The sequence below is a fragment of the Podarcis filfolensis genome (genome assembly GCF_964270895.1).
Source record: "Podarcis filfolensis genome assembly, chromosome: 15".
Taxonomy (NCBI): Eukaryota; Metazoa; Chordata; class Lepidosauria; order Squamata; family Lacertidae; genus Podarcis; species Podarcis filfolensis.
Window position 1 is genome coordinate 44,161,175 of NC_139618.1, and position 25,980 is coordinate 44,187,154.

The 25,980-nt window shown below is 46.5% G+C and overlaps 1 protein-coding gene across 3 annotated transcripts in view; it reads left to right on the forward strand.

Moving 5' to 3' along the window:
- The window catches only part of PLEKHA2 (pleckstrin homology domain containing A2), a 90,967-nt gene that overhangs the window by 28,621 nt on the left and 36,366 nt on the right, over nt 1-25,980 (forward strand). For all 3 annotated transcript variants that reach the window (XM_083588883.1, XM_083588882.1, XM_083588884.1), the window contains exons 2-5: nt 12,669-12,832; nt 16,701-16,757; nt 18,291-18,339; nt 21,229-21,326. In XM_083588883.1, the coding sequence (XP_083445009.1) occupies nt 12,692-12,832; nt 16,701-16,757; nt 18,291-18,339; nt 21,229-21,326 (345 nt within the window). In that variant the 5' untranslated portion in view covers nt 12,669-12,691. The remainder of the gene's footprint in view (nt 1-12,668; nt 12,833-16,700; nt 16,758-18,290; nt 18,340-21,228; nt 21,327-25,980) is intronic.

Below are 25,980 nucleotides of genomic sequence, written 5' to 3' on the forward strand. Positions count from 1 at the left end.
GCATTTGTGCACAGACAACTGAAACAGCAAGTTGTTCTATCCAGCTGCTTCCTTCTGGTAGTTTCTTGCCCTTTAGCAGGTTTCTGGAGCACCACCTCAGTTTCCTGTGCATCTAGGTGCAATGTTATCAGGTGTTCTTCTGTCATCTGTGATGTAATGTTGTTTCCCTCCCCCTCAGGATCTTGCGCAGGTGAACTTTCAGGATGCTGTCTGCATAAAGTGATTCCTGGGATGGGGCTGGGGATACTGTTGGGGCTGGGGCTGCTTTGCCAGTTGTAGGGCCCTGGCCAGAGCTGCCCTGTGTTGCTCCTGTCACCTTTTGTCCTCTTGTTGTTACATGTGAAGCTGAGAAGAGTCTGGTGCCTATCAGGGGCTTAGGCAGTAATTTTAACTCTTGCTGGTTGTGTCTGTCAGAGTGTGACCACATCCTTCCTTTCTTGTGCATGTTTATCATATCAACACTTTTTATAAAAAAGAAAGCCTTTTTATTTATAGCTTTTTAGTTCTGCCTTCAAAAAATGGAGGCTATCAGATTTCTTTTCTTTTCTGTTTAAGCAAGCATTCTGTCTCCATGGTTGCAAATGCCCTTGGGATACCCGAATTGCGATTCTGGCTGTATGGCAACTGCTCTTGGTCAAAGTCCCTGATAAATATCAGCACTGCTAAGTGAGAAGGGATCTTGCCAGCTTGGAGGAGACACCAGTCAGGACGCTCCCACAAGAGGCAGTGACAGCCATCAACTCTGATAGCTTTAAAAGAGGATTAGACAAATTCACAGAGAAGGATGTCAATGACTTCCAGCCACAACAGTTATGTATTACCTCCTCTGTTGGAGACGGTAAGCCTCTGAAAGCGAGTTTTGGAGAAATACAAGTGGGCAAAGTGCTGCTGTGCTCAAGTCCTGCTTCTGGGCTTCCCATGGGCATCTGATTGACCCCTGAAAGAACAGGATGTTGGACTAGATGGGCCTTTGGCTTGACCGTCCAGGCTCTTCTTAGAGTCTTAAGTTCTAAGCTAGACACACGTTGTTGTTGCCCGTCTCAAGATCAGAGTTCTCCCAACCAAATATTGCAGGTGGCGAAGTCTAATGAGGATAGAAACTTACCTTCTACACAACCCTGTTCTACATTCAATGGATTATATACGTTGCCTTTTTTCTTTTGTTGTTTATTTTACTGGATAGTGTGGTTGGGTCGGGTTTTTAGTTTTTTATTGTTTAGTTTTGAGGTTTTTTTGTTTGTGGGGGGAAGGCATGTAGGGGAGTGGAAGAGAAATAGTAGAGATGTGAAAATGTATATAGCTGGGATGGAGAAAGTAGATAGGAATAAGTTCTCTCTCTCTCTCTCTCTCTCTCTCTCTCTCTCTCTCTCTCTCTCTCTCTCATATAGTGCATAATGAAAGCATGCAGTCCCCTCCCTCAGCAGGCCCACCGGCTTGGCCCCAGGACCTTATGCACATGTGCATCTGATATCAGCACACGCGGCCCCAGCGGGAAAAAATGTGGGTGCCTGGCCCCTTCTTGGGGAAAGTTGTGGGGCCTGGGGCACCCAGCCCCCTCCCCCAGTGCCTATGTCCCTCAGGAAATGGTGACAGCCACTGGCTTGGATGACTTTGAAAGGGGGTTAGACTAATTAATGGAGGGCAAGGCTGCCAATAGCTGCTAATCATGATGCTTGTATATGACCTCCTGTATCAGGCATGGTAAGCCTCTGAGTGCCAGTCACTGGGAACAGGAGCAGGAGAGAGCTGTGCTCCTCACGTCTTGCTAGTGGGCTGTGCAGAGGCGGCTAAGATGAGTCGCAACGCCAGCATGGTGTAGTGGTTAAGAGCGATGGACTCATAATCTGGTGAACCGAGTTCGCGTCTCCGCTCCTCCACCTGCAGCTCCTGGGTGACCTTGGGCTAGTCACACTTCTTTGAAGTCTCTCAGCCTCACTTGCCTCACAGAGTGTTTGTTGTGGGGGAGGAAGGGAAAGGAGATTGTGAGCCGCTTTGAGACTCCTTGTTGTTGTTTAGTCGTTTAGTCGTGTCCGACTCTTCGTGACCCCATGGACCAGAGCACGCCAGGCACTTCTGTCTTCCACTGCCTCCCGCAGTTTAGTCAGACTCATGTTTGTAGCTTCGAAGACACTATCCAACCATCTCGTCCTCTGTCGTCCCCTTCTCCTTGTGCCCTCCATCTTTCCCAACATCAGGGTCTTTTCCAGGGAGTCTTCTCTTCTCATGATGTGGCCAAAGTATTGGAGCCTCAGCTTCACGATCTGTCCTTCCAGTGAGCACTCAGGGCTGATTTCCTTAAGAATGGATAGGTTTGATCTTCTTGCAGTCCATGGGACTCTCAAGAGTCTCCTCCAGCACCATAATTCAAAAGCATCAATTCTTCGACGATCAGCCTTCTTTATGGTCCAGCTCTCACTTCCATACATCACTACTGGGAAAACCATGGCTTTAACTATACGGACCTTTGTTGGCAAGGTGATGTCTCTACTTTTTAAGATGCTGTCTAGGTTGGTCATCGCTTTCCTCCCAAGAAGCAGGCGTCTCTTAATTTCGTGGCTGCTGTCACCATCTGCAGTGATCATGGAACCCAAGAAAGTAAAATCTCTCACTGCCTCCATTTCTTCTCCTTCTATTTGCCAGGAGGTGATGGGACCAGTGGCCATGATCTTCGTTTTTTTGATGTTGAGCTTCAGACCATATTTTGCGCTCTCCTCTTTTACCCTCAATAAAAGGTTCTTTAATTCCTCCTCACTTTCTGCCATCAAGGTTGTGTCATCTGCATATCTGAGGTTGTTGATATTTCTTCCAGCAATCTTAATTCCGGCTAGGGATTCATCCAGCCCAGCCTTTCGCATGATGAATTCTGCATATAAGTTAAATAACCAGGGAGACAATATACAGCCTTGTCGTACTCCTTTCCCAATTTTGAACCAATCAGTTGTTCCATATTCAGTTCTAACTGTAGCTTCTTGTCCCACATAGAGATTTCTCAGGAGACAGATGAGGTGATCAGGCACTCCCATTTCTTTAAGAACTTGCCATAGTTTGCTGTGGTCAACACAGTCAAAGGCTTTTGACTGTGTTTGCTGTGGTCAACACAGTCAATGAAGCAGAAGTAGATGTCTTTCTGGAACTCTCTGGCTTTCTCCATAATCCAGCGCATGTTTGCAATTTGGTCTCTGGTTCCTCTGCCTCTTCTAAATCCAGCTTGCACTTCTGGGAGTTCTCGGTCCACATACTGCTTGAGCCTTCCTTGTAGAATTTTAAGCATAACCTTGCTAGCGTGTGAAATAAGTGCAATTGTGCGGTAGTTGGAGCATTCTTTAGCACTGCCCTTCTTTGGGATTGGGATGTAGACTGATCTTCTCCAATCCTCTGGCCACTGCTGAGTTTTCCAAACTTGCTGGCATATTGAGTGTAGCACCTTAACAGCATCATCTTTTAAAATTTTAAATAGTTCAGCTGGAATACCATCACTTCCACTGGCCTTGTTATTTGCAGTGCTTTCTAAGGCCCATTTGACTTCACTCTCCAGGATGTCTGGCTCAAGGTCAGCAACCCCACTACCTGGGGTGTACGAGGCATCCATTTCTTTCTGGTATAATTCCTCTGTGTATTCTTGCCACCTCTTCTTGATGTCTTCTGCTTCTGTTAGGTCCTTACCACTTTTGTCCTTTATTATGGCAATCTTTGAACGAAATGTTCCTTTCATATCTCCAATTTTCTTGAACAGATCTCTGGTTCTTCCCATTCTGCTGTTTTCCTCTATTTCTTTGCATTGCTCGTTTAAGAAGGCCTTCTTATCTCTCCTTGCTATTTTTTGGAAATCTGCATTCAATTTCCTGTATCTTTCTCTATCTCCCTCGCATTTTGCTTGCCTTCTCTCCCCCGCTATTTGTAAGGCCTCATTGGACAGCCACTTTGCTTTCTTGCATTTCCTTTTCATTGGGATGGTTTTCGTTGCTGCCTCCTGTATAATGTTGCGAGCCTCCATCCATAGTTCTTCAGGCACTCTGTCTAGCAAATCTAAATCCTTAAACCTGTTCCTCACTTCCACTGTGTATTCATAAGGGATTTGATTTAGATTGTATCTTACCGGCCCAGTGGTTTTTCCTACTTTCTTCAGTTTAAGCTTGAATTTTGCTATAAGAAGCTGATGATCCGAGCCACAGTCAGCTCCAGGTCTTGTTTTTGCTGACTGTATTGAGCTTCTCCATCTTTGGCTGCAGAGAATATAATCAATCTGATTTCGATGCTGCCCATCTGGTGATGTCCACGTGTAGAGTCGTCTCTTGTGTTGTTGGAAAAGCGTGTTTGTGATGACCAGCTTGTTCTCTTGACAGAACTCTATTAGCCTTTGCCCTGCTTCATTTTGCTCTCCAAGGCCAAACTTGCCCGTTGTTCCTTTTATCTCTTGATTCCCTACTTTAGCATTCCAATCCCCTATAATGAGAAGAACATCCTTCTTTGGTGTCGCTTCTATAAGGTGTTGTAAGTCTTCATAGAATTGGTCAATTTCAGTTTCTTCAGCACCAGTGGTTGGTGCATAAACTTGGATTACTGTTATGTTAAAAGGTCTGCCTTGGATTCGTATCGAGATCATTCTATCATTTTTGAGATGGCATCCCAGTACAGCTTTCGCCACTCTTTTGTTGACTATGAGGGCCACTCCATTTCTTTTCCGGGTTTCTTGCCCACAGTAGTAGATATGATGGTCATCCGAACTGAATTCGCCCATTCCTGTCCATTTTAGTTCACTGATGCCCAGGATGTCAATATTTATTCTTGCCATCTCATTTTTGACCACATCCAACTTACCCAGGTTCATGGTTCTTACATTCCAGGTTCCTATGCAATATTTTTCTTTACAGCATTGGACTTTCCTTTCGCTTCCAGGCATATCCGCAACTGAACGTCCTTTCGGCTTTAGCCCAGCCGCTTCATCAGCTCTGGATCTACTTGTACTTGTCCTCCGCTCTTCCCCAGTAGCATGTTGGACGCCTTCCGACCTGAGGGGCTCATCTTCCAGCGTCATAACTTTTATATGCCTGTTGTCTTTGTCCATGGAGTTTTCTTGGCAGGGATACTGGAGTGGCTTGCCGGTTCCTCCTCCAGGTGGATCACGTTTGGTCAAAACTCTCCACTATGACCTGTTCATCTTGGGTGCCCTGCTCGGCATAGTTCATAGCTTCTCTGAGTTCTTCAAGCCCCTTCGCCACGGCAAGGCAGTGATCCATGAAGGGGTTGAGACTCCTTAAGGGGAGTGAAATGCGGGGTATCAAGTCCAAACTCTTCTTCTTCTTCTCTTCTTCACGTGCCAGAATGCCTCCCTCTCTTGCACTTCTGCTGCCCGGTGCAGGTGCTCTCCCCACTTTACAGGCAACCAGCTGGCTCTGAGGATGGGGCACAAGGCCCACCTAGCTGTGTCCGCTGTCCTTTTTGAGGAGGAAGAAGCAGCACCTGAGGCAGCCATCTTCCTCTGCCTGGTGGTGCAGCCGGCCCTGGCAGAAGGGGAGGGAATTCTCATGTGCGCTCAATAATTTGCTCCCACAATCCTCTGTCAGCCCATGAAGGTCCATAGGAACCACACTGGGTAGTTTGGCCAGAAAACTGTCTCACCAGGGTAGAAATTCCATGTCGCATTGTTTGGGAAAGCAAATGTGACAAATTCACAGTTGCCCTGAACTTTGTGGTGGCTTCATAATAAGCTCTTCAAAGTTTCCCTTTAGCAGGGGGATTCTTTGTGACTTTGCTTTGGGACTTGCCCTCCAATCACAGTGAGTGAGGAAGGAAATCGGAGAGGAAGACGCTGTCTTGGGTTGGGACAGGGTCTGAAAGCTAAGCAGGCAGAGCACTCTTGGTGGACGCAGGGACTATTCCTCTTTTTCTAGTATAGTTGTTGGAAGAAGCCCATGCCACTAGGCCTAGGGTCTGCTTGATGCCCATGGAAATAAATCGTGTTTGTGAATATCTACCTACCTGGTCATCTGTGGTGAATAAGAATATGAGACTTTTCAAAGCATTGGTGTGGCTGAGAGACTAGGGTAAAGGTCAAGAACCCCTGGACAGTTAAGTCCAGTTAAAAGCTCATCTTGCTTCAGTCTGAGGGAGCCGGCATTTGTCCACAGACAGCTTTCCGGGTCATGTGGCCAGCATGATTAAACTGCTTCTGGCACAACGAAACACCATTATGAGTGCCGTAGGGCACGAAAATGCCATTTACCTTCCCGCCACAGCAGTACCTATTTATCTACTTGGACTAGTGTGCTTCCGAACTACTAGATTGCCAGGAGCTGGGACAAAGTAACACCCCGTTGTGCAAATTCGAACTCGGGGACACACACGGGTGGCGCTGTGGTGTAAATCACTGAGCCCCTTGGGCTTGCCAATTGAAAGGTTGGCATGGCTGAGAGACTAAAGCTCTGTGGGGTGCCTTGCCATGAATTGAATTTCCCTAGATGATCTAAGTGAGCTTATAGACTGACCCAAGATGTTTCAGGGCTGGCAGCAGAAAAACCAGGCATCATTCCTCACACTAATGAACATGAGACATAACCCATTGGGAAGTCCTTCTTTGAAATTCACAGGAGGTATGCATGGTTCTGTAAGTAGAATATGCGTCTGGTTCTCCTCCATCACAATATTTAATACATGGCATTTAAAAACCCAGTCAATTAATCAGATTCTGTTGTACAGTCACAGACTTGTAAAAAAACAAAATAATACAATTTCTAACATAACATGAGTTAAAATATATAGTACATATATAAAATAAGGAGAAAAACAACCAAAACTGCACTTAAACAGACAAATCCTTTTATGAATCTTTGCAGCAGAAAAGATAAATTTAGCAACAGTTTCCATTACTGTTTCTGTATGGATTTGCCAATAAGTAAGTCAGCCCTTCCTGGGTGTTTTAGTAAGACAGAAGTAAATAATCACTTATACATACAAAAATAATACATAGGGTTTCTCTTGCTCATCCCACAAGGGCAAAAAAAAAAGTAAAAGGGGAAGAAGTGTGGGTTATAAATTTGAAATAATTTGGTTGCTCTAATGATGTTGCTCTTATTTATGGCTCTAAATGTGTATTTATATGCTGTGTTCAAGGGCATCCAGGTAGTTTACAACCAAAATACTAAAATTTTTTTTTAAGGAAAATGATATCTCTTAGGCATTCCTTGGAATAGACTCCTCCTCTTGTAATATAAACCAATTTATAAACCATTCTCCTGCTTATATTTTGGGTTGGCTATAAGATTGCAGCTCTGGTTGTGTTTTCCAGCATAAGGCCGGTCCTATCATTGGAGTGTGGGATGGCTGCCTCAGGCAGTTAATTCAGAGAGTGACAGGGAGAGGTGCTTGTGAGATATTCTGCCTCAGGTGCCTTGGTTTGAAGAGGGGAATGTCATGTCAGGCAGCACTATGTCTTGTGTTGGCCCTGCTCCTGCACAAACCTTGAAGTGGTCAAGAGCTGAGCAAGAGCACACTCAAGGAAGTGTATGTAGGAAAAGTTACCAATGTGCCCATAAGCCAGATCCACCTGCCTTCTGTTAGGGAGCCAAAATGTGCCATCCTTCAGATGCTACTTCTTCAACTGCTGCACACAATGACAAACTCTTTCACCTGCTACACAATTCTTAATGAGAAGGCATTTCCAGATGAATCAGCAGCAGTTAAAATCATATATAAGCAAACTCATTTCAGCAGGTTGGAATAGCCAATCCTTTAAGGCAGTGGTTTTCAACCAGTGTACCGTGGCAGCCTTGAATGATGGTCAGAGGTGCCATGGGCAACACTGCCCTCTGTCCGTCTTTCTTTCTTTCTTTCTTTCTTTCTTTCTTTCTTTCTTTCCCTCCCTACTCTGATGTCCTCTCACGTCTCATAGAATCATAGAATCATAGAGTTGGAAGAGACCACAAGGGCCATCGAGTCCAACCCCCTGCCAAGCAGGAAACACCATCAGAGCACTCCTGACATATGGTTGTCAAGCCTCTGCTTAAAGACCTCCAAAGAAGGAGACTCCACCACACTCCTTGGCAGCAAATTCCACTGCGAACAGCTCCTACTGTCAGGAAGTTCTTCCTAATGTTTAGGTGGAATCTTCTTTCTTGTAGTTTGGATCCATTGCTCCGTGTCCGCTTCTCTGGAGCAGCAGAAAACAACCTTTCTCCCTCCTCTATGTGACATCCTTTTATATATTTGAACATGGCTATCATATCACCCCTTAACCTCCTCTTCTCCAGGCTAAACATGCCCAGCTCCCTTAGCCGTTCCTCATAAGGCATCGTTTCCAGGCCTTTGACCATTTTGGTTGCCCTCCTCTGGACACGTTCCAGTTTGTCAGTGTCCTTCTTGAACTGTGGTGCCGAGAACTGGACACAGTACTCCAGGTGAGGTCTGACCAGAGCAGAATACAGTGGCACTATTACTTACCTTGATCTAGATGCTATACTCCTATTGATGCAGCCCAGAATTGCATTGGCTTTTTTAGCTGCCGCGTCACACTGTTGGCTCATGTCAAGTTTGTGGTCAACCAAGACTCACTCCCAAAGGCTTGCACAGCTGTTTGTTGCAGCAGCCCTGGCTATAAGCTCTGCAGGTGAATGGTGCCTCTAGGAGGCCCCTCTCTTTGGGGTGGGGGGGGCAGACCCGCTGAAAGAGGCGGTCATTAAACCGCTTCTTAAAAAAACATCTTTAGACCTGGCCATTATGGCCAACTATCGCCCAGTCTCAAATCTTCCATTCTTGGACAAGGTGATAGGGAAGTGCTGGGTGAGATCCCATGGACAGTAATACTAAAAGGAAAGGGAGTTCATGATGGCTGGGAGTTTGTTAAGAGGGAGATAGTAAAAGCACAACTTCAGGCAATACCAATGAGACGGAAACATGGAAGGTGCCTAAAGAAGCCAGGGTGGCTATCTAAAGAACTTTTAACTGAGTTAAGATTAAAAAAGGATGTGTACAAAAAATGGAAAAGGGGGGAAACCACCTTTTCTGACACAAAGTCAGAAAAGCTAAAGCACAGAATGAACTCAGGCTTGCTAGAGAGGTTAAAAGCAACAAAAAAGGCTTTTATGGGTATGTTCGTAGCAAAAGGAAGAACAAAGAAACAGTGGGGTCACTCAGAGGAGAAGATGGTGAAATGCAAACAGGGGACACAGAAAGGGCTGAACTCCTCAATGCCTTCCTTGCCTCAGTCTTCTCCGATAAAGAAAACAATGCCCGACCTGAAGAATTTGGAGCAAATGATTCAGCAGAGGAAACACAGCCCAGAATAACTAAGGAGATAGTACAAGAATACTTGGCTAGTCTAGATGTATTCAAGTCTCCAGGGCCAGATGAATTCTTTGAGAATTCCTGGAGAACAGGCGAAGTCCCGGCAGACTGGAGGAGGGCAAATGTTGTCCCTATTTTCAAAAAGGGGAAAAGTGAGGACCCAAATAATTACCGCCCAGTCAGTCTGACATCTATACCAGGGAAGATTCTGGAGCAGATCATTAAGCAAACAGTCTGTGAGCACCTAGAAAGGAATGCTGTGATCACCAATAGTCAGCATGGATTTCTGAAAAATAAGTCATGTCAGACGAACCTGATCTCGTTTTTTGACAGAATTACAAGCCTGGTAGATGAAGGGAACGCAGTGGATGTAGCCTACCTTGATTTCAGCAAGGCATTTGACAAGGTGCCCCATGATATTCTTGTAAAGAAGCTGGTAAAATGCGGTCTTGACTATGCTACCACTCAGTGGATTTGTAACTGGCTGACTGACCGAACCCAAAGGGTGCTCATCAATGGTTCCTCTTCATCCTGGAGAAGAGTGACTAGTGGGGTGCCACAGGGTTCTGTCTTGGGCCCGGTCTTATTCAACATCTTTATCAACGACTTGGATGATAGACTCAAGGGCATCCTGATCAAATTTGCAGATGACACCAAACTGGGAGGGGTGGCTAACACCCCAGAGGACAGGATCACACTTCAAAACGACCTTGACAGATTAGAGAACTGGGCCAAAACAAACAAGATGAATTTTAACAGGGAGAAATGTAAAGTATTGCACTTGGGCAAAAAAAATGAGAGGCACAAATACAAGATGGGTGACACCTGGCTTGAGAGCAGTACATGTGAAAAGGATCTAGGAGTCTTGGTTGACCACAAACTTGACATGAGCCAACAGTGTGACGCGGCAGCTAAAAAAGCCAATGCAATTCTGGGCTGCATCAATAGGAGTATAGCATCTAGATCAAGGGAAGTAATAGTGCCACTGTATTCTGCTCTGGTCAGACCTCACCTGGAGTACTGTGTCCAATTCTGGGCACCACAGTTCAAGAAGGACACTGACAAACTGGAACGTGTCCAGAGGAGGGCAACCAAAATGGTCAAAGGCCTGGAAACGATGCCTTATGAGGAACGGCTAAGGGAGCTGGGCATGTTTAGCCTGGAGAAGAGGAGGTTAAGGGGTGATATGATAGCCATGTTCAAATATATAAAAGGATGTCACATAGAGGAGGGAGAAAGGTTGTTTTCTGCTGCTCCAGAGAAGCGGACACGGAGCAATGGATCCAAACTACAAGAAAGAAGATTCCACCTAAACATTAGGAAGAACTTCCTGACAGTAAGAGCTGTTCGACAGTGGAATTTGCTGCCAAGGAGTGTGGTGGAGTCTCCTTCTTTGGAGGTCTTTAAGCAGAGGCTTGACAACCATATGTCAGGAGTGCTCTGATGGTGTTTCCTGCTTGGCAGGGGGTTGGACTCGATGGCCCTTGTGGTCTCTTCCAACTCTATGATTCTATGATTCTATGATTCTAAGATTGAGTGGGTGGTTGCTCAACAACTCCGGGCACACCTGGAGGATGCGGACCATTTGGATCCCTTCCAGTTGGGATTCAGGCCTCACCATGGGACTGAAACTGCCTTGGTTGCGCTGGTCGATGATCTCCGGCGGGCTAGGGACAAAGGTGAGAGCTGTTTCCTAGTTCTGCTGGATCTCTCAGCGGCCTTTGACACCATCAACCATAATATCCTTCTGGACCGTCTAGAGGGGCTGGGAGCTGGGGGCACTCCTTTCTCCTGGGCCATGTCCAGAAAGTGGTGTTGGGGGATGAGTGTTCAGACCCCTGGGCTCTCACTTGTGGGGTGCCTCAGGGTTCCGTCCTCTCCCCCATGGTTTTTAATATCTATATGAAGCCACTGGGAGAGATCATCAGGGGGTTTGGGCTGGGTGTTCATCAGATGATACCCAGCTCTACCTCTCTTTTAAATCAGAACCAGTGAAGGCAATGAAGGTCCTGTGTGAGTGCCTGGAGGCGGTTGGAGGATGGATGGCGGCTAACAGATTGAGGTTGAATCCTGACAAGACAGAAGTACTGTTTTTGGGGGACAGGGGGCGGGCGAGTGGGGGGGACTCCCTGGTCCTGAATGGGGTAACTGGGCCCCTGAAGGACCAGGTGCGTAGCCTGGGAGTCATTTTGGACTCACAGCTGTCCATGGAAGCACAGGTTAATTCTGTGCCCATGGAGGCTGTCTACCAGCTCCATCTGGTACGCAGGCTGAGACCCTACCTGCCTGCTGACTGTCTTGCCAGAGTGGTGCATGCTCTAGTTATCTCCCACTTGGACTACTGCAATGCACTCTATGTGGGGCTATCTTTGAAGGTGACCCGGAAACTGCAATTAATCCAGAATGCGGCAGCTAGATTGGTGACTGGGAGTGGCTGCCGGGACCACATAACACAGGTCCTGAGAGATCTGCATTGGCTCCCAGTACGTTTCTGAGCACAATTCAAAGTGTTGGTGCTGACCTTTAGAACCTAAATGGCCTCGGTCCTGTATACCTGAAGGAGCGTCTCCACCCGCATTGTTCAGCCCGGACACTGAGATCCAGCACCGAGGGCCTTCTGGCGGTTCCCTCATTGCAAGAAGTGAGGTTACAAGGAACCAGACAGAGGGCCTTCTTGGTGGTGGCACCCGCCCTGTGGAACGCCCTCCCTTCAGATGTGAAGGAAATAAGCAGCTATCTTCTCTTTAAAAGACATCTGAAGGCAGCCCTGTTTAGGGAAGTTTTTAATATTTAATGCTGTATTGTTTTTAACACTTGATTGGAAGCCGCCCAGAGTGGCTGGGGAAACTCATCCAGATAAATTATTATTATTATTATTATTATTATTATTATTATTATTATTATTATTGAAAAGGGGTGAGGGGCTGCCGGCTCTGCAGGCAGGGGGGGGAAACATAACTGGGCTCCTGAGCCCCATTGGGAAGCTGCAGAAAGAATGTAGTTGGTCAAGGGAGCCAGGGACTCAAAAAGGTTGAAAACCTCTGCTTTAAGGTCATTTTAGAAACAGCACATCCCACTTAAGGAAATTCCACAGGCCACCACTAAAAAGGCCCTGTCCTTTGTGGCTTCTGGAATGATATTATTTGAATAGTGGACACTTAAGTGGGGCCTCTTCTGACCAGTCTTGGAGCCCAGGAAAGTTCACACAGTGCTCTGTCAAATAATGATGTCAGCAGCACTGACCAGCATGGGCGGGTTTTGTCACTCGACTGAGTCATGAGATGTAGAGACCTCTGTAGCAAGAATAAAGAAGGGTGGTGGGGCATTGTACAGGGCACCTATGCTTGCAAAAGGCCTGGTTCACATCTCTCTGTATCTGTGCTTCACAGGGTGATGCTAGAAGGAGCCCGGAATGCCTTATGTGGATCGTCAGAACCGAATCTGTGGGTTCCTGGACATTGAGGACAATGAGTCCTGTGGGAAGTTCCTGCGAAGATATTTCATCCTGGATACCCAGGCCAATAGCCTTCTGTGGTACATGGACAATCCCCAGGTAATGCCTGTCCTCAGAAGTAGACACCAGTGGCCCACCTGAAAGCAGCAGCCTTTCTGTGACATTCTTCAGGTCCTTTGTAGAGTCCCCCCTCCCCCAGTCCTGTTAGATCTATATAGAAATCATGAGATAAAAAGAAGAAGCACATTCCAGTGTCTCAGTGCCCCATTTGGTAAAGCAACTGAGATGGATGTTGAGGTGCTACTTCTTTATCACTGAGACTCAGCCCAAACTGGACTCAATGTTAATTGTATGAAAGCAGTTGATGTGCATGTGTAAGGATTTAAATACCGACCATTGGGTCTGGAATGTGTGCAGCATGCAAAAGCTGTTGTTTGCTCCCTTGTGCTTATCCAAGGCACCATTTCCTTGGAATGAAGGACAGTGGGAACTGGGATGTAGAGCCAAACTCTTGCATCCAACTCTCCCAGACACAACGCCTGGCCTGTTGTTTCCCATCCCTATAACGTTGTGGCATCCTGTCAGGTGAGGTGGGAAAGGGCCCATCCATTTGTATCTATGGCAACAGGGCAACCTCTTTGGATATGGTAAATAGCATCCTGAAGTGGCCAGCCAAAGTCCTTGACAAAGGAACCAATTTGGCTGGTTCAGTAACCTCTTCCACTAAGTTCTAAGCAGGCTTGGGAAGGGCCCAAGATATAATCCAGACTGACCTCCTTCCCCACAAACTGTGACTGTATAAATCTCTGAACTATATTTAAGTCAGGTTGCTGTGGCCCTTGCAGTACAGCAGGATGAGCACCACCAGTGGAGGTGAGCTGTTAGATGTTTTCTCCCATTAATTTCCATGAATGGTCAGGGACGGTGGGACAATAGTAGTCCAACATGTCTGGAGGGCACCAGGTTGGAGAAAGCTGTGCTGCACATTCTTGATTCACATGTACACATTTCAGTGGGCGCCAGATAAAGACCTACCTCTTTTGCCCAGGATTTTGTGGGGTAGTAATCTCCATGGGATGTTTGACTGCTGCTACCGTGATGACCTATGGGTGGTCTTCTATCCTCACCCACTCTTGGTTCTGCTGAACTTGGTTGTATTTTAATGTTATGGAAATTGTTTTATGTTTTTTATTGTCCTACAACCTGCCCTGTGATCACACGATGAGGGGCGGGTAAAATAATATTACTGACAATGGAGCTTAAGCTGCTCATGAGATGTGATCCTGGCACCTCGTAGCCTCAGGCTGCTTGGCTCTTATTGGAGTGATGCTGCAGGTCTCCCCGCTTTCTGGTTCTGCCAGTTATGTGGGCAGATTTCTATCATGGGCATGTGTGGAGAAGGTGGGTTGGACTCAATGATGTTTCAGATAATTTCCAGTGTGAGGCTAAGAACCTAAGAGTATAGGAAGAGCCTGCTGCATCTGGCCAATGGCTCATCCCATCTACCCTCCTGTTCTCAAAGTGGCTGACCAGATGCCTGTGAAAAATCCACAAGCAGGATTTGAGCACAAGATCCCTCTCACTCCTGTGCTTTCCAACGACTAGAATTCAGAAGCATTGTGAAACATAGCTCCATGAATTTGTCTAATCCTCTTTTAAAGCCATGCAAGTTGATGGCCATCACCGTATCCTTTGGGAGCAAGTTCCATCGTTTAACCATATGCTATTCAAAGGACTTTCTTTTTTCTGTCCAGAATTGTCTAATGTTCAGCTTCATTGGAAGTCCGTGTGTTCTAGTTTTATGAGCATGTCCCCATTGCAGCAGGTCCTGGTGGCTCCCTTTTGCAGTGTGGGCCCCTGGCAGATGCCTCACCATGCCACCGCTTAATGCCAGCCCTGCTGTCCATTGCTATAGTTGCAAAGAGGGTCCTATGCTAGAGCAGTTGCTTGGGCAGCAGGGAGATGTTTCTCTGTTGATGGGGCGGGGGCAGAAAGCCAGGCTTCTCATATTTATAACAGGGCTGGCCAATCCAAAGGCTCAGTTCAAGCTGTCAGTCAGCATAGTTGATGTTTTGCACCTCTGCTCCTTTCCGTTCTCCTAAGGCCACAGCACTTACCTTCTATGGTAACTCAGACCCAGCTCCTGTCTCACACTCCAGAACACCAGACAGAACCCTGCAAACAGGATCTCAAGTCTGGATGCTGCCTCCAGACATCAAAATAGACACTCACACACAGCAGCTCTTGTGAAGCTCAGCTTCATGAGCTCAAAGAGGAAATCTGACCCAGCGGTTTGCTGTGACTCATATCATGCCTTGAACTGTCTGAGCATCTTTGCAAGGAAGCCACAACAAAAAGTCTTGTCTGGGAAACCCCCCTGGACAACTGGACTTTGCAAGCTGAAAACTGAACAAAGTCAGTTTAGAAGCTGGTATGGGATCTGCACCCCTTCCTTTGCACTCATCCATTTGAAGTAACTACCACAGATTTTATTCAGTATCTATCCATTTAGTATTTTAAAAGGAACAGTAGAACAAGGGCTCAGTGTGCTATAACACACGTGGGCAGAAGATTTAGACAAGAACAGTTGTCCATGAACAGTTGATGGGATTGTCCTCATGGGCTCTGTTCAGCCATGAAACATAATGTGTGATGCTTGGCCAGGTATTTTCTCTTGGCTGATGCTCAGCAAATTTACAGATGACACCAAACTGGGAGGGGTAGCTAATGCTGCAAAAAACAGAATCAGAATTCAAAATGACATTAACAGATTGGAGAACTGGGCCCAGGCTAATAAAAATAATCTCAATAGGGACAAATGTAAGGTTCTGCACTTAGGCAGGAAGAACCAGGTGCACAAATACAGGTGGAACTCGGAAAATTAGAATATCATGGAAAAGTTCATTTATTTCAGTAATTCAACTTAAAAGGTGAAACTAATATATGAGATAGACTCATGACATGCAAAGCGAGATATGTCAAGCCTTTATTTGCTATAATTGTGATGATCATGGCATACAGCCGATGAAAACCCCAAATTAACAATCTCAGAAAATTAGAATATTAAATGAAATCATCAAAACAAGGATTGCAAATATTGGACCTCTGAGAAGTAGATGCATGCATATGTATTCAGTACTTGGTTTGGGCCCCTTTTGCATCAATTACTCCCTCAATGCGGCGTGGCATGGATGCTATCAGCCTGTGGCACTGCTGAGGTGTTATGGAAGATCAGGATGCTTCAATAGCAGCCTTCAGCTCTTCTGCATTGCTCGGTCTCATGTCTTTCATCTTTCTCTTGGCAATGCCCCATAGATTCTCTATGGGGTTCAGGTCAGGTGAGTTTGCTGGCCAATCAAGCACAGTAATCCCATGGGCATTGAACCAGGTTTTGGTACTTTTGGCAGTGTGGGCAGGTGCCAAAGTCCTGCTGGAAAATGAAGTCAGCATCCCCATAAAGCTCGTCTGCACTCCAAAATCTCCTGGTAGACGGCTGCGTTGACCCTGGACTTAATGAAGCACAGTGGACCAACACCAGCTGATGACATGGCTCCCCAAATCAACACAGACTGTGGAAACTTCACACTGGACTTCAAGCATCTGGCATTATGTGCCTCCCCATTGTTTCTCCAGACTCTGGGTCCTTGGTTTCCAAATGAGATGCAAAAGCTGCTCTCATCAGAAAAGAGATTTGGGCAACCATACTCCAGGGCAGGCAGGCAGTGGGCCAGATCCTCCACAGCTGCCTTCTCCAACATGGTGCCTTCCAGTTGTCTCCATCTCACATCAGCCCCAGCCAGCATGGCCAGGGGTTAGGGGTTTAGAGGACGCTAGGCTGCTTAAGAAGGCTGCTCCAGTCGCTCAATTTTAGCATCCTTGCCATTGGTCATCACTAATTCTAAATAAGCAATCTGAGGGTTTGGTTGTACATTGCCACTTGACTGATTGACTTCTTAACCCATTTCAGAACTTGGCTGTGGGGGCCAAAGCAGTGGGATCTTTGCAGCTGACCTACATCTCGAAGGTAAGAACAAGGTGGAGATACGATTGGCAGGAACCTGGCAGAGCCTGTTGCTCTTCCCCACTCTTCTAGCCCTCAAGGTTTTGTTGCTATTGTTTTAAGCCCACCAGTTCTGTGCTTATAACTATGGGTGCACTTACTCTTATAACCATTTGAGCTTGTGACAGCATAGGCAAAATCTGGTTGGATTTGGTTTGGTTGGATGGGCTATTTTCAGATCCCTGGTCAAGGATGGCACCATTCCTGCATTCTTTATATTGGTTTGCATGCCCCAGTGCTGCTGAGTAGGCATTCAGCTGCAATAGTAGCGTATCCATAGCTGGACACAAAATGCCACCACTTCCACTGGGGACAAACCTGTTTCTCATTGCCCAGCATAACCCAGTAATTCACAAATCCTCAGTTGAGGAAAGTATAATTTCTCAGGGGAAAGAGGAAGCCTTTGCCTAATGTGGAGGAAGAAGGCAGAACTATGCTGCTGCTGCTGGGGCAGAGAGCAACCCAGGGGTCAGGGGGCCAATTGCAAAGTGTTCCATTTCTAAAATGTTAGCTTTACCCACTTATTAACAGCCAAGTTTCTAGTCCACGGGCGGGGGCAATTGTGACCCTCCAACTGTTGTTGGAGCCTAACTCCCCACAGCCCCCGCCAGCATGGCCGGTGCTCAGGGATTATGGCAGTTGTTGCCCTACATCAGGAGGGGCGCAGTCTTCCCCATTCATTCCTGTTCTGGTCCTTTGGCTGCAGAGCAGCGTGTTGCTGTCAGTGAACACTCACTTAAGTACAGGGCCGTCTTAAGTATATCCGGCGTCGTGCTGCAAAGATCCTCCGGCAGCCACCCCCACCCCCGTTTCCCAGAGTTGCCAACCTTTTTACGGCGCTGCCAGCAGCTTTGTGGGTCTGGAGGAGGTGGGCAGCAGCTGCAGGGCGGCTCCTCTGGCAGGGAAGAGGCGAAGGCTCCGGGTGTGCTGCTGTTTCAGCAAGGCGGGCAAGGGCGGCAAGCGGATGCTGGGAGGCGCCGCGCCCATCCTCTGCCTCTTCCCTGGCATCCTCCAGAACTTGGCGCCCTGGCGCCCCACGCCACTTGCCTCTATGGGCAAGACGCCCCTGGTTAAGTATCCTGGACCTGTGACAAAGGCTGCCCCTTGCCTGGATGGGGGATGCAGAGGAACCTCTGTTTTTGATATGGCTGGAATGTAGCCTGCTATGCAAAGGAAAAAGTCACAGCTGTTGACCCACCCAGTTTTGCCTCTGGCCATGCCCACCATCAGCATGCAGCCACCAAAGATTTGTCTGCAAGGGAATGTGGCCCTTGGCCTTGCAAAAGATTTCCCCTCCTTTAAATGCTGCATGGTAGGAAAGCCTTCACCTGCTCAATCCTGCCTGCCTTAACTGTGCTGAGAAAGGTTTAGGATGCTGAGTGTTTGCCTGCTATGCTAAAGGCACCCTGGAAGAAACCTTTGCAACTTACCCAATAACTAGGACAAAATTACTCAGGGCTGTGTAATCAGCTGTCTCACCTCCCTTTTTCCTTGCAGGTCAGTGTGGCTCCCCCCAAACAAAAGCCAAAAACCCCCCTCTGCTTTGGTAAGTAGAAGGCATTCCAGGGAAGTGGGGAAGGGAAAGGGCTGGTTCACACATGCATGTAAGTCTTCAAAGCACAGTACACTTGAAAACAAGCAGCTGCACTTGCAACACTTAATGTTACCTGTGGCTTTTTAACCTTTACGACTTATGTTTATGTACACAAGTCATCACTCAATGTCACTTTCAGCCATCAATTAGGGGACGCTGATGCATAAGTTGTCCATCAAAGACAAGATGGACACCAGTGATTCTGTAATATGGTTATTTAGTTCAAGTCTCCCCAAAAGGGCTCTAATTTCATTTTGTGGTTGCAGAGGAAAGCTAACACTATGCCAGTTAGATGGCGTTGGCTGAATGTTGGGCTGCATTCAGACTTTTGTCACTTCCTGTTTTCATCAAAGCATAATTTGCCATTACATTTGAACCAGCAATCCATGGTTAAGTTTACCTCCAAAACATAACTTAATGATTTAAGCCCATTATACCCAAAAGAGCGTCTCCATCCCCATCATTCAGCCTGGACACTGAGGTCCAGCTCCATGGGCCTTCCGGTGGTTCCCTCGCTGCAAGAAGTGAGGTTACAGGGAACCAGGCAGAGGGGCTTCTCGGTAGCAGCGCCCGCCCTGTGGAACGCCCTCCCATCAGATGTCAAGGAAATAAACAACTGACTTTTAGAAGACATCTGACGTTTGGGGAAGTTTTTAATGTTTGATTCTATTTTTAATATTCTGTTGGGAGCCTCCCAAAGTGGCTGGGGAAACACAGCCAGATGGGTGGGGTATAAATAAATTGTTGTTGTTGTGCATGACATGTAAGGGGGGAGGCAGGAGAACAGAGCTCATTGGTTGTCAACCTGCTGCCCTCCAGATGTGTTGTAACACAACCCCCATCAGTCCCAGCTGGCATGTGCTGGCTGAGGCTGATGGGAGTTGTAGTCCAAAACATCTGGAAGGCACCAGGTTAGTGAAGGATGCTTCAGACCATAGTTATATTTCAAGGAGTGCCTTAATGCACCTTTGAAGTGGATTCAGATTCCTCCCACCCCACCACAAGCTTATTCTGTGAATTTGATTCCCTCCTTTCTTAGCCACACTTTCAACCCTCAGGAAACTGACTTGGCTATCCCTCTGGTTTTTGAGAGGATTTTGTCCATGCAAACCCTTGCAACCATAGAAGCCAGAAGATGTTTAAGGAGCTAATATCTGACTTTAAAACAGAGATGTTTAGAGAGCTGAATTCTGTGAACCATATGCTGCACTCCTTCTGCCCATCTGCAAAATGCATGATGGTCTTTATAACCGAACCCCCATCCAAAATGTGGTTGTGTACAAGCAGTGAGTAATATTTGCTCTAAAAAAAAGTTTTCTTGCATTTCAACTTCCCATCGACCTTCCCCAGCACAACATATTTTTTATTTTGCTTTTTTTAATGCAGTTATCAGAGTTGTGAACAATAAAAATATATTCAATGAAATATCAATCTCACTCCCCCTAATAGCAAACTCTGGTCCCAAAGGAAATGGAGAGAAAATGAGACCACCCAGAATACAGAGGATGGTATTGGCCTGCCTCAGAGAATCCTGAAGTACCAAAACAAACAAACAAACAAATCCCACCCCTTCTAAAATTCCAAAACAACCCAATGAGAATGGAGTATTGTCCAAAACCACAGAATATTGAGTGTCATTTGGAAAAACAAAACAGAAAACGAGGGGTCAGGAGGAGAAGGCATTGGTCTGTTTGGGACCCTAACAGAAAAGTAGGAAATTTGTGACCCTTCAGATGTTGTTGGATGATGATGATGATTTCACTTAGAGCCTGGCATTCCTCCCAAAGGAGGCAAGCACATCTGTACTAAACACGATTAAAACCATTCTAAAAACAGTTAAAAGCATTCTCTTAGCCAGTGGTTTTGGTTTTGCCAGGAACAGCCATCAAATGCCTGCCTAAGCAAGAATGTTTGTAGATGCTTCCTGAATGTCAGTATTAAGGAAGGCAGACAAACAGGGACCCACCATTGAAAAGGCCCCATCATAGGACAGTGCAAACCAGGCAGCCCCCAGAGGTGGCACCACCAACAGGGCCTCAGCTGCCAATTGTAGGGACCCATAATCTCTGGCCATTGGCCATGCTGGCTGAGTGGGTCTGGTGAGATTGTAGTCCACAACATTACTTCAAGGGGTACAGATTCCCCACTCCTGCCCTAACCATTTATACTACCTTGGAGGAGAGTGGGTCTGGCCGGCTGGCCAGAACCCTGAACAAGAGATCTCCTGTTAGAAGGGGAGCATACAGTGTGGCATTTTGTTACAGGTCCCACTTGCAGAATTTATAAAGGTAAAGGGAGGTAAAGGGACCCTGACCATTAGGTCCAGTCGCGGACGACTCTGGGGTTGCGGTGCTCATCTTGCTTTACTGGCCGAGGGAGCCAGCGTACAGCTTCTGCATCATGTGCCCAGCATGACTAAGCTGCTTCTGGCAAACCAGAGGAAACGCCGTTTACCTTCCCACCGGAGCGGTACCTATTTATCTACTTGCACTTTGACGTGCTTTCAAACTGCTAGGTTTGAAACCCAGCCATAAAAACCAAAGCCAAGAACTTTAGAGTGACATTTGGTTTTAGATTCACTAATGTAGACGCCCATTTAAATCTAAGTGCTAAGACCAGCAACTGAAAGGTTGGGGGGTGGAGAGCGCCGTTCAGGTGAGCCTCAATGTCAAATCCAGTCTATACGATTGAAGCACATGGCATCTCCCAAAGAATCCTGGGAACCGTTGTTTACTCTTCATAGAGCTAAATTTACCAATAGCCTTAACTACAATTTCCAGAATTTGGGGTGGGGGAGAAATGTGCTATGCCAAACACTGACACTGATCTCTGTGTCCACAGTTATTAATGCATTGTCTCAGCGCTATGTTTTGCAAGCCAATGACCAAAAGGACCTGCAGGACTGGGTGGAGGCACTAAATCGGGCCAGCAAGATCACGGTAGGTTTGCCCAGTGCTTTGGGTATCTTTTTGGTGTTCAGTGGAAAGAAGGGGTCATGTTGGTTTCCTTTTATTCAGGCTTTAATCTGGTTGGAATGTAGGGATTTCTTTCCTTTCCTTTCAGCTGAATTATGTGGGCATCTTGGCCAGAATCCTAAAACATAATTGAACTGGTGGAGTTCATTAATTTAGGGGAAGGGGAAGGAGAGGGGTCTGCACTCTCCTACAGGGAGTATGTCTTATCTTTCTCTCTCCCCCCCACCCCATTATTCTTTTATTCATCCTGATTAGTTTGAGGTAGATCAGACAATGTTAGCTATTAAATGAGCATTCATTCCGATTTGCTTACGGGGAAGTTAAACAACATTGCATCAAAGCAAATGTTATTCCACACTTTACTTTGCTGTCATTTACCTTATTGCAAAAAATGTGGCCTTTGAGGAAGTGGGTTTGTTGTACAAGACCTCCCAGTCATAATTGTTGAACCAATTTTTGCTGGTATATGACTGAATCCCATCTGAAAACACCGATTATCTGGAAGTGCCCAATGTAAAAAGGCAGTGTAGAAAGTCTTTAAATAGTAAAGTAAGAAGTAATAACAAACAGGTTCCTCCTCCACTTTTTCCTTAACAACTCACCCCAGGAAATGCAAAATAGATAGAACACCCGGGACACAAATAGGAAAAAGGCCCTATAAGCTGTCAGTATTTTATAGCCTGAAAAGTCCTGTACTACCACAGGCAGGGAGGGGGGCACCCACAGCACTTTGTTACGCTTCCCCAGCCATTTATTCTAGTTAAAGTTACCGGTACTTCAGGAGAATTGCAAAAGCAACTGCAATTGGGCACCTGCAGACCAGCAAGGCTGAGCAATTTTACAAATTGCATGGATTTAGAATTTATTCAGAGTAATTCTGATAGGTGGGGTGAATTTGCAGGTTCTGAAGAACTTGAGTTGGTTTAATTGCCATTCTCACTCACCTAGCAGAAAACAAGAACAGGAGTCCAGTAAGAAGAAAGAGGGGTTAGACATTAGAGTAGCCTTCCCCAACCTGCCCCCCCACCAGCTGTGCCCAACATGTAGTAAAAGTTGTCCTTACCACTTGCCAGACCAATGCCAAACCAATCTGAGATACCCTGGCGTGTGATAATTCTCCCCAGGGCATTTTACCCATCTACATGTGTTCTATATGCCATGAAAAAATGGGCTGCTGTTAATATACCCTCCTTTCCACGGTGCATACATTGATTTATACTGTAAACTGTGATCTTTGGATGAAAGGCGGCATATACATCTAATTTGTTGTTGTTGTTGTTTACAGAATTTGAACAAGCTTGGCCCTGTAATTCATGACATGAGAAAAGCAAACATTTGTTCCCAGTTAGCAAAGATAGGGAACCTGGGGTCCTCCAAATGTTGTTGGACTACAACTCCCATCATGCCCTGACCATTGACCATGCTGGCTCGAGTTGATGGCAGTTGGAGTCTAACCATCTCTGGAGGGCCACTGGTTTCCCATTTCTTTTGTAAGAGTTGTTCTAAAAACAACAACAACTTGTAAAAGAACTACCCACATTTTTGGTGTGATCACCTGGAAGCGGTGTATTGTGTAAATTTAACTCCCTGATGGAGGGGGAAGACACTCTCTTTTGCTTTAGTGGTGACATGTATATGGAACCCGAAACTTCTCTAGCTGAACCTAGGAAGCCCCTAGGTTTAGGGGCCAGCTTAGAGGGATGTTTCCTTCTCTCCATGATGGCAGGTGTTTGCCACATCATATGGAACCTTTGGGTTGAGGATGCCATGCTCGGTGTGTTGATGGCTCTGGCATTGGGGAAGTGTGTGTGGTGCATCTTGTATCACTACCAACACCTGCGGTTGGAAGATCAAATGCCCCCTGCCTGCTGCCTTTTGACTCTCCTCCTGCATAGCTTACATTAGACCTGTTGCCAAGCTGCAGCTGCAGGGATCTAAGCCTGTGGTTTTTTTGTCCAGCTTCCTTGGAGACGGGCCAGTGGCTCCCCACTGATCAATAGGGACGGAAAGTTTTCCTGAAAGGCAGCTTGTGTGCCATATAGCAGTTACTCTCTGCCATTGGTTGCATTTGGAGGCCTAGAGGCATCTTCTAAGAGCATTGGGGAGATGCACATGGGCTGTGTAGCAAAGGACAAGTCGGTCAGTTTCGGTGTCTCATTTTTCTTGTCTTAGAATCAGGCCTCCACATTTTTGAAGCAATTTGTGTGTCTTTTTAAAAAAAACCACTCTTGAAAATCCATCAGCATTTTTGTGTGAATTTTTCCTATTAAACATATTGTTGTGTGCAATTTTGACTCACACACATATCTTTGAAAGTAATTTCCCATAATAAAATTCATTTTTGCATGTTGTGGGTTGGTTTTGTGGGGGTTTTTTTGCACACTTTCCCCTAATATGATACATTTTGTACTCACTGGTTGGTTGGAGTAATTTAGAGTAGTATGAGGTTTGCATATTGGTTCAAGACATGCAAATTAGGTGGCTTCCCATTGAAAGGCAAAGAAAATCAATGTCCCCCCCCCATCTTGGGTCCCAATTGCACTATACATTTAAAGCAGTATCATAGCTGTTTAAGCAGTCATGGCTTCCCCAAGGAATCCTGGCGTCTGAAGTTTGTTAAAGGTGCTGAGGGTACCCCTCAAAGAGCAACAATGCCCACAGTGGTTTAGGAACCAATCCCTCTTCACAGGGAATGCTGAGAACTGCCGCTCTGTGAGGGCGATAGAGGTCTCCTGTCAACTCCGCCACCCTGCAAGGAGAAGGGGCAGGAAGTGTTTTTTGGTAGAGCTCTGTGGGCATGGCTTATGCCCCACTTGCCAAAATGGTTGGCCACTGGTGCCTTAAATACAGGGATGACTTGACAGCAACTTGACTAAATTCCCCATATCCACTCACCCTGTAAAATCGCTGTGCTGCTTCTGAAACAGGAAGATGTGCTCCTATTACATGCTTGTTTCCTGTTTCCCTGTCCATGAGGGCTGGCTACTTCCCCTTCAGCTGGCCAAACTTGACTCTCGAAAACTGGTTGCTGTTTTGGAACATGGATTATTATCTTAAGAACTGAGAAATGAATATGAAAGGAAGCCTTTTTAGATTCCTAAATCTAGGCAACAGTGGCTTCCTTTGCACGCTGTGTTATGGTTAGACATACATCTAAGATGTATTAAATGTGAGCACCAAGTGGGGGCAAAGTTGTGTTTGCAAATATAGTGAAATAACTCGGAGTCGAGAGTGGATTTCATGCTCTTTATTCAGCTCATAGTGGTGAGGAGGAATGGAAGTTCCCCCAGAATGTCTGCTTTATATACATTATTGCCACGTGATTGGCTAATTCCGGGATTCTCCTGCAGGCCAATCAGGTTGCGGATTCACTTCCACCTGGAGCTGGATTGGGTGGCTCCTGCGGACCAATCAGACTGCTGCATTCTGAATCCTATTGTTCTAGGACCAATCAGACTGCTGTGTTTTGGATCCTATTCAATTCAGTACATAACATATGTGTATCATTAAAACGCCAGAGGGGAGCAACCTCAGGCCTGGAAGCCAAACGTGGCCAGTTAGGCTTCTCTCTGGCCTGTTCATCCCTTCCTCAAAGGCCTTTGACTGCTCAAATGCATCCTTGAAGTGTGATAATGCCAGGAGAGGGAAATGTGTGTAGAAACATCTGACTTTTGTCACCATGTGGGCCCTGGAAGGTCGCCCATGTGGAAATATGACCCTGACAGGCATTTGCTAGGGTCAAAATTGCCAATAGCTTCTTCCCACGCCAAGTACAGGGTGAAGGTAATTGCTCTTTGCCCATCCCTGCATTACTCTATGGCCTGAGGGCCACGTGAGACCCTCACTCTAATTTCGTGCAAGTGGCAGTGGGCAGGTAGGGGACGGGGGAAGAAGTTGACAGAAATCAACAGAGCTCTTCAGCCACTTCCAGCCCTGTCCTTTCCCTCTACTGGCCCCAGCCCCAACCCCCAGCAGCATATAGCTCCAGGAAGGTCAAAATCTGATGAAATGAGCCATTGATGCCCCTTTCTCATGTAAGTTTGTCTAATCCTCTTCAAGAGACACCTAAACTAGTGGCTTTGCTGAGAAGCAGAAGAAGGCAGTTGCCTTCATGCTGTGATGTGTCTGGTTGGCCACCATGGGAAAAAGAGTGTCTGGGATTAGATGGAACCTTGCCTTTGTTCCAGCAGAGCCCTTTTAACCATCTTATTGGGAACTTGCATGCAGACAGCCTCTGAAATTCCTTCCACGTATTGGCTGTTTGAGATCAGCTCTGGAATGTTATGTACCGGACCAGCTGAGGCGGAGATCTGGGTCACGTAGGTGTTAGCCTAGTAAAAGCCAGTTTTCCCTGCCCAGCCCACAGAGTACCTTCACCTCTTTGATGGAAGGTTGGAAAGTGAATCCTCCCAGCATTTGCTACCAGATTGTAGATAAGAATTTCTGCTATTAGGCAGGGGAAATGCATGCTGAAAGCCACAGACTCCTCCTGAATCTGATATAGACCCACATTTAGTTTTGTACTCTGGCCAAGGAGCTGCTGAGAGCTGCTAGATATCTCTGTCTGCTTGGCACCTGAAGGGCCATGATGCTGCTGCTGCCGCCGCCGCCGCCATCC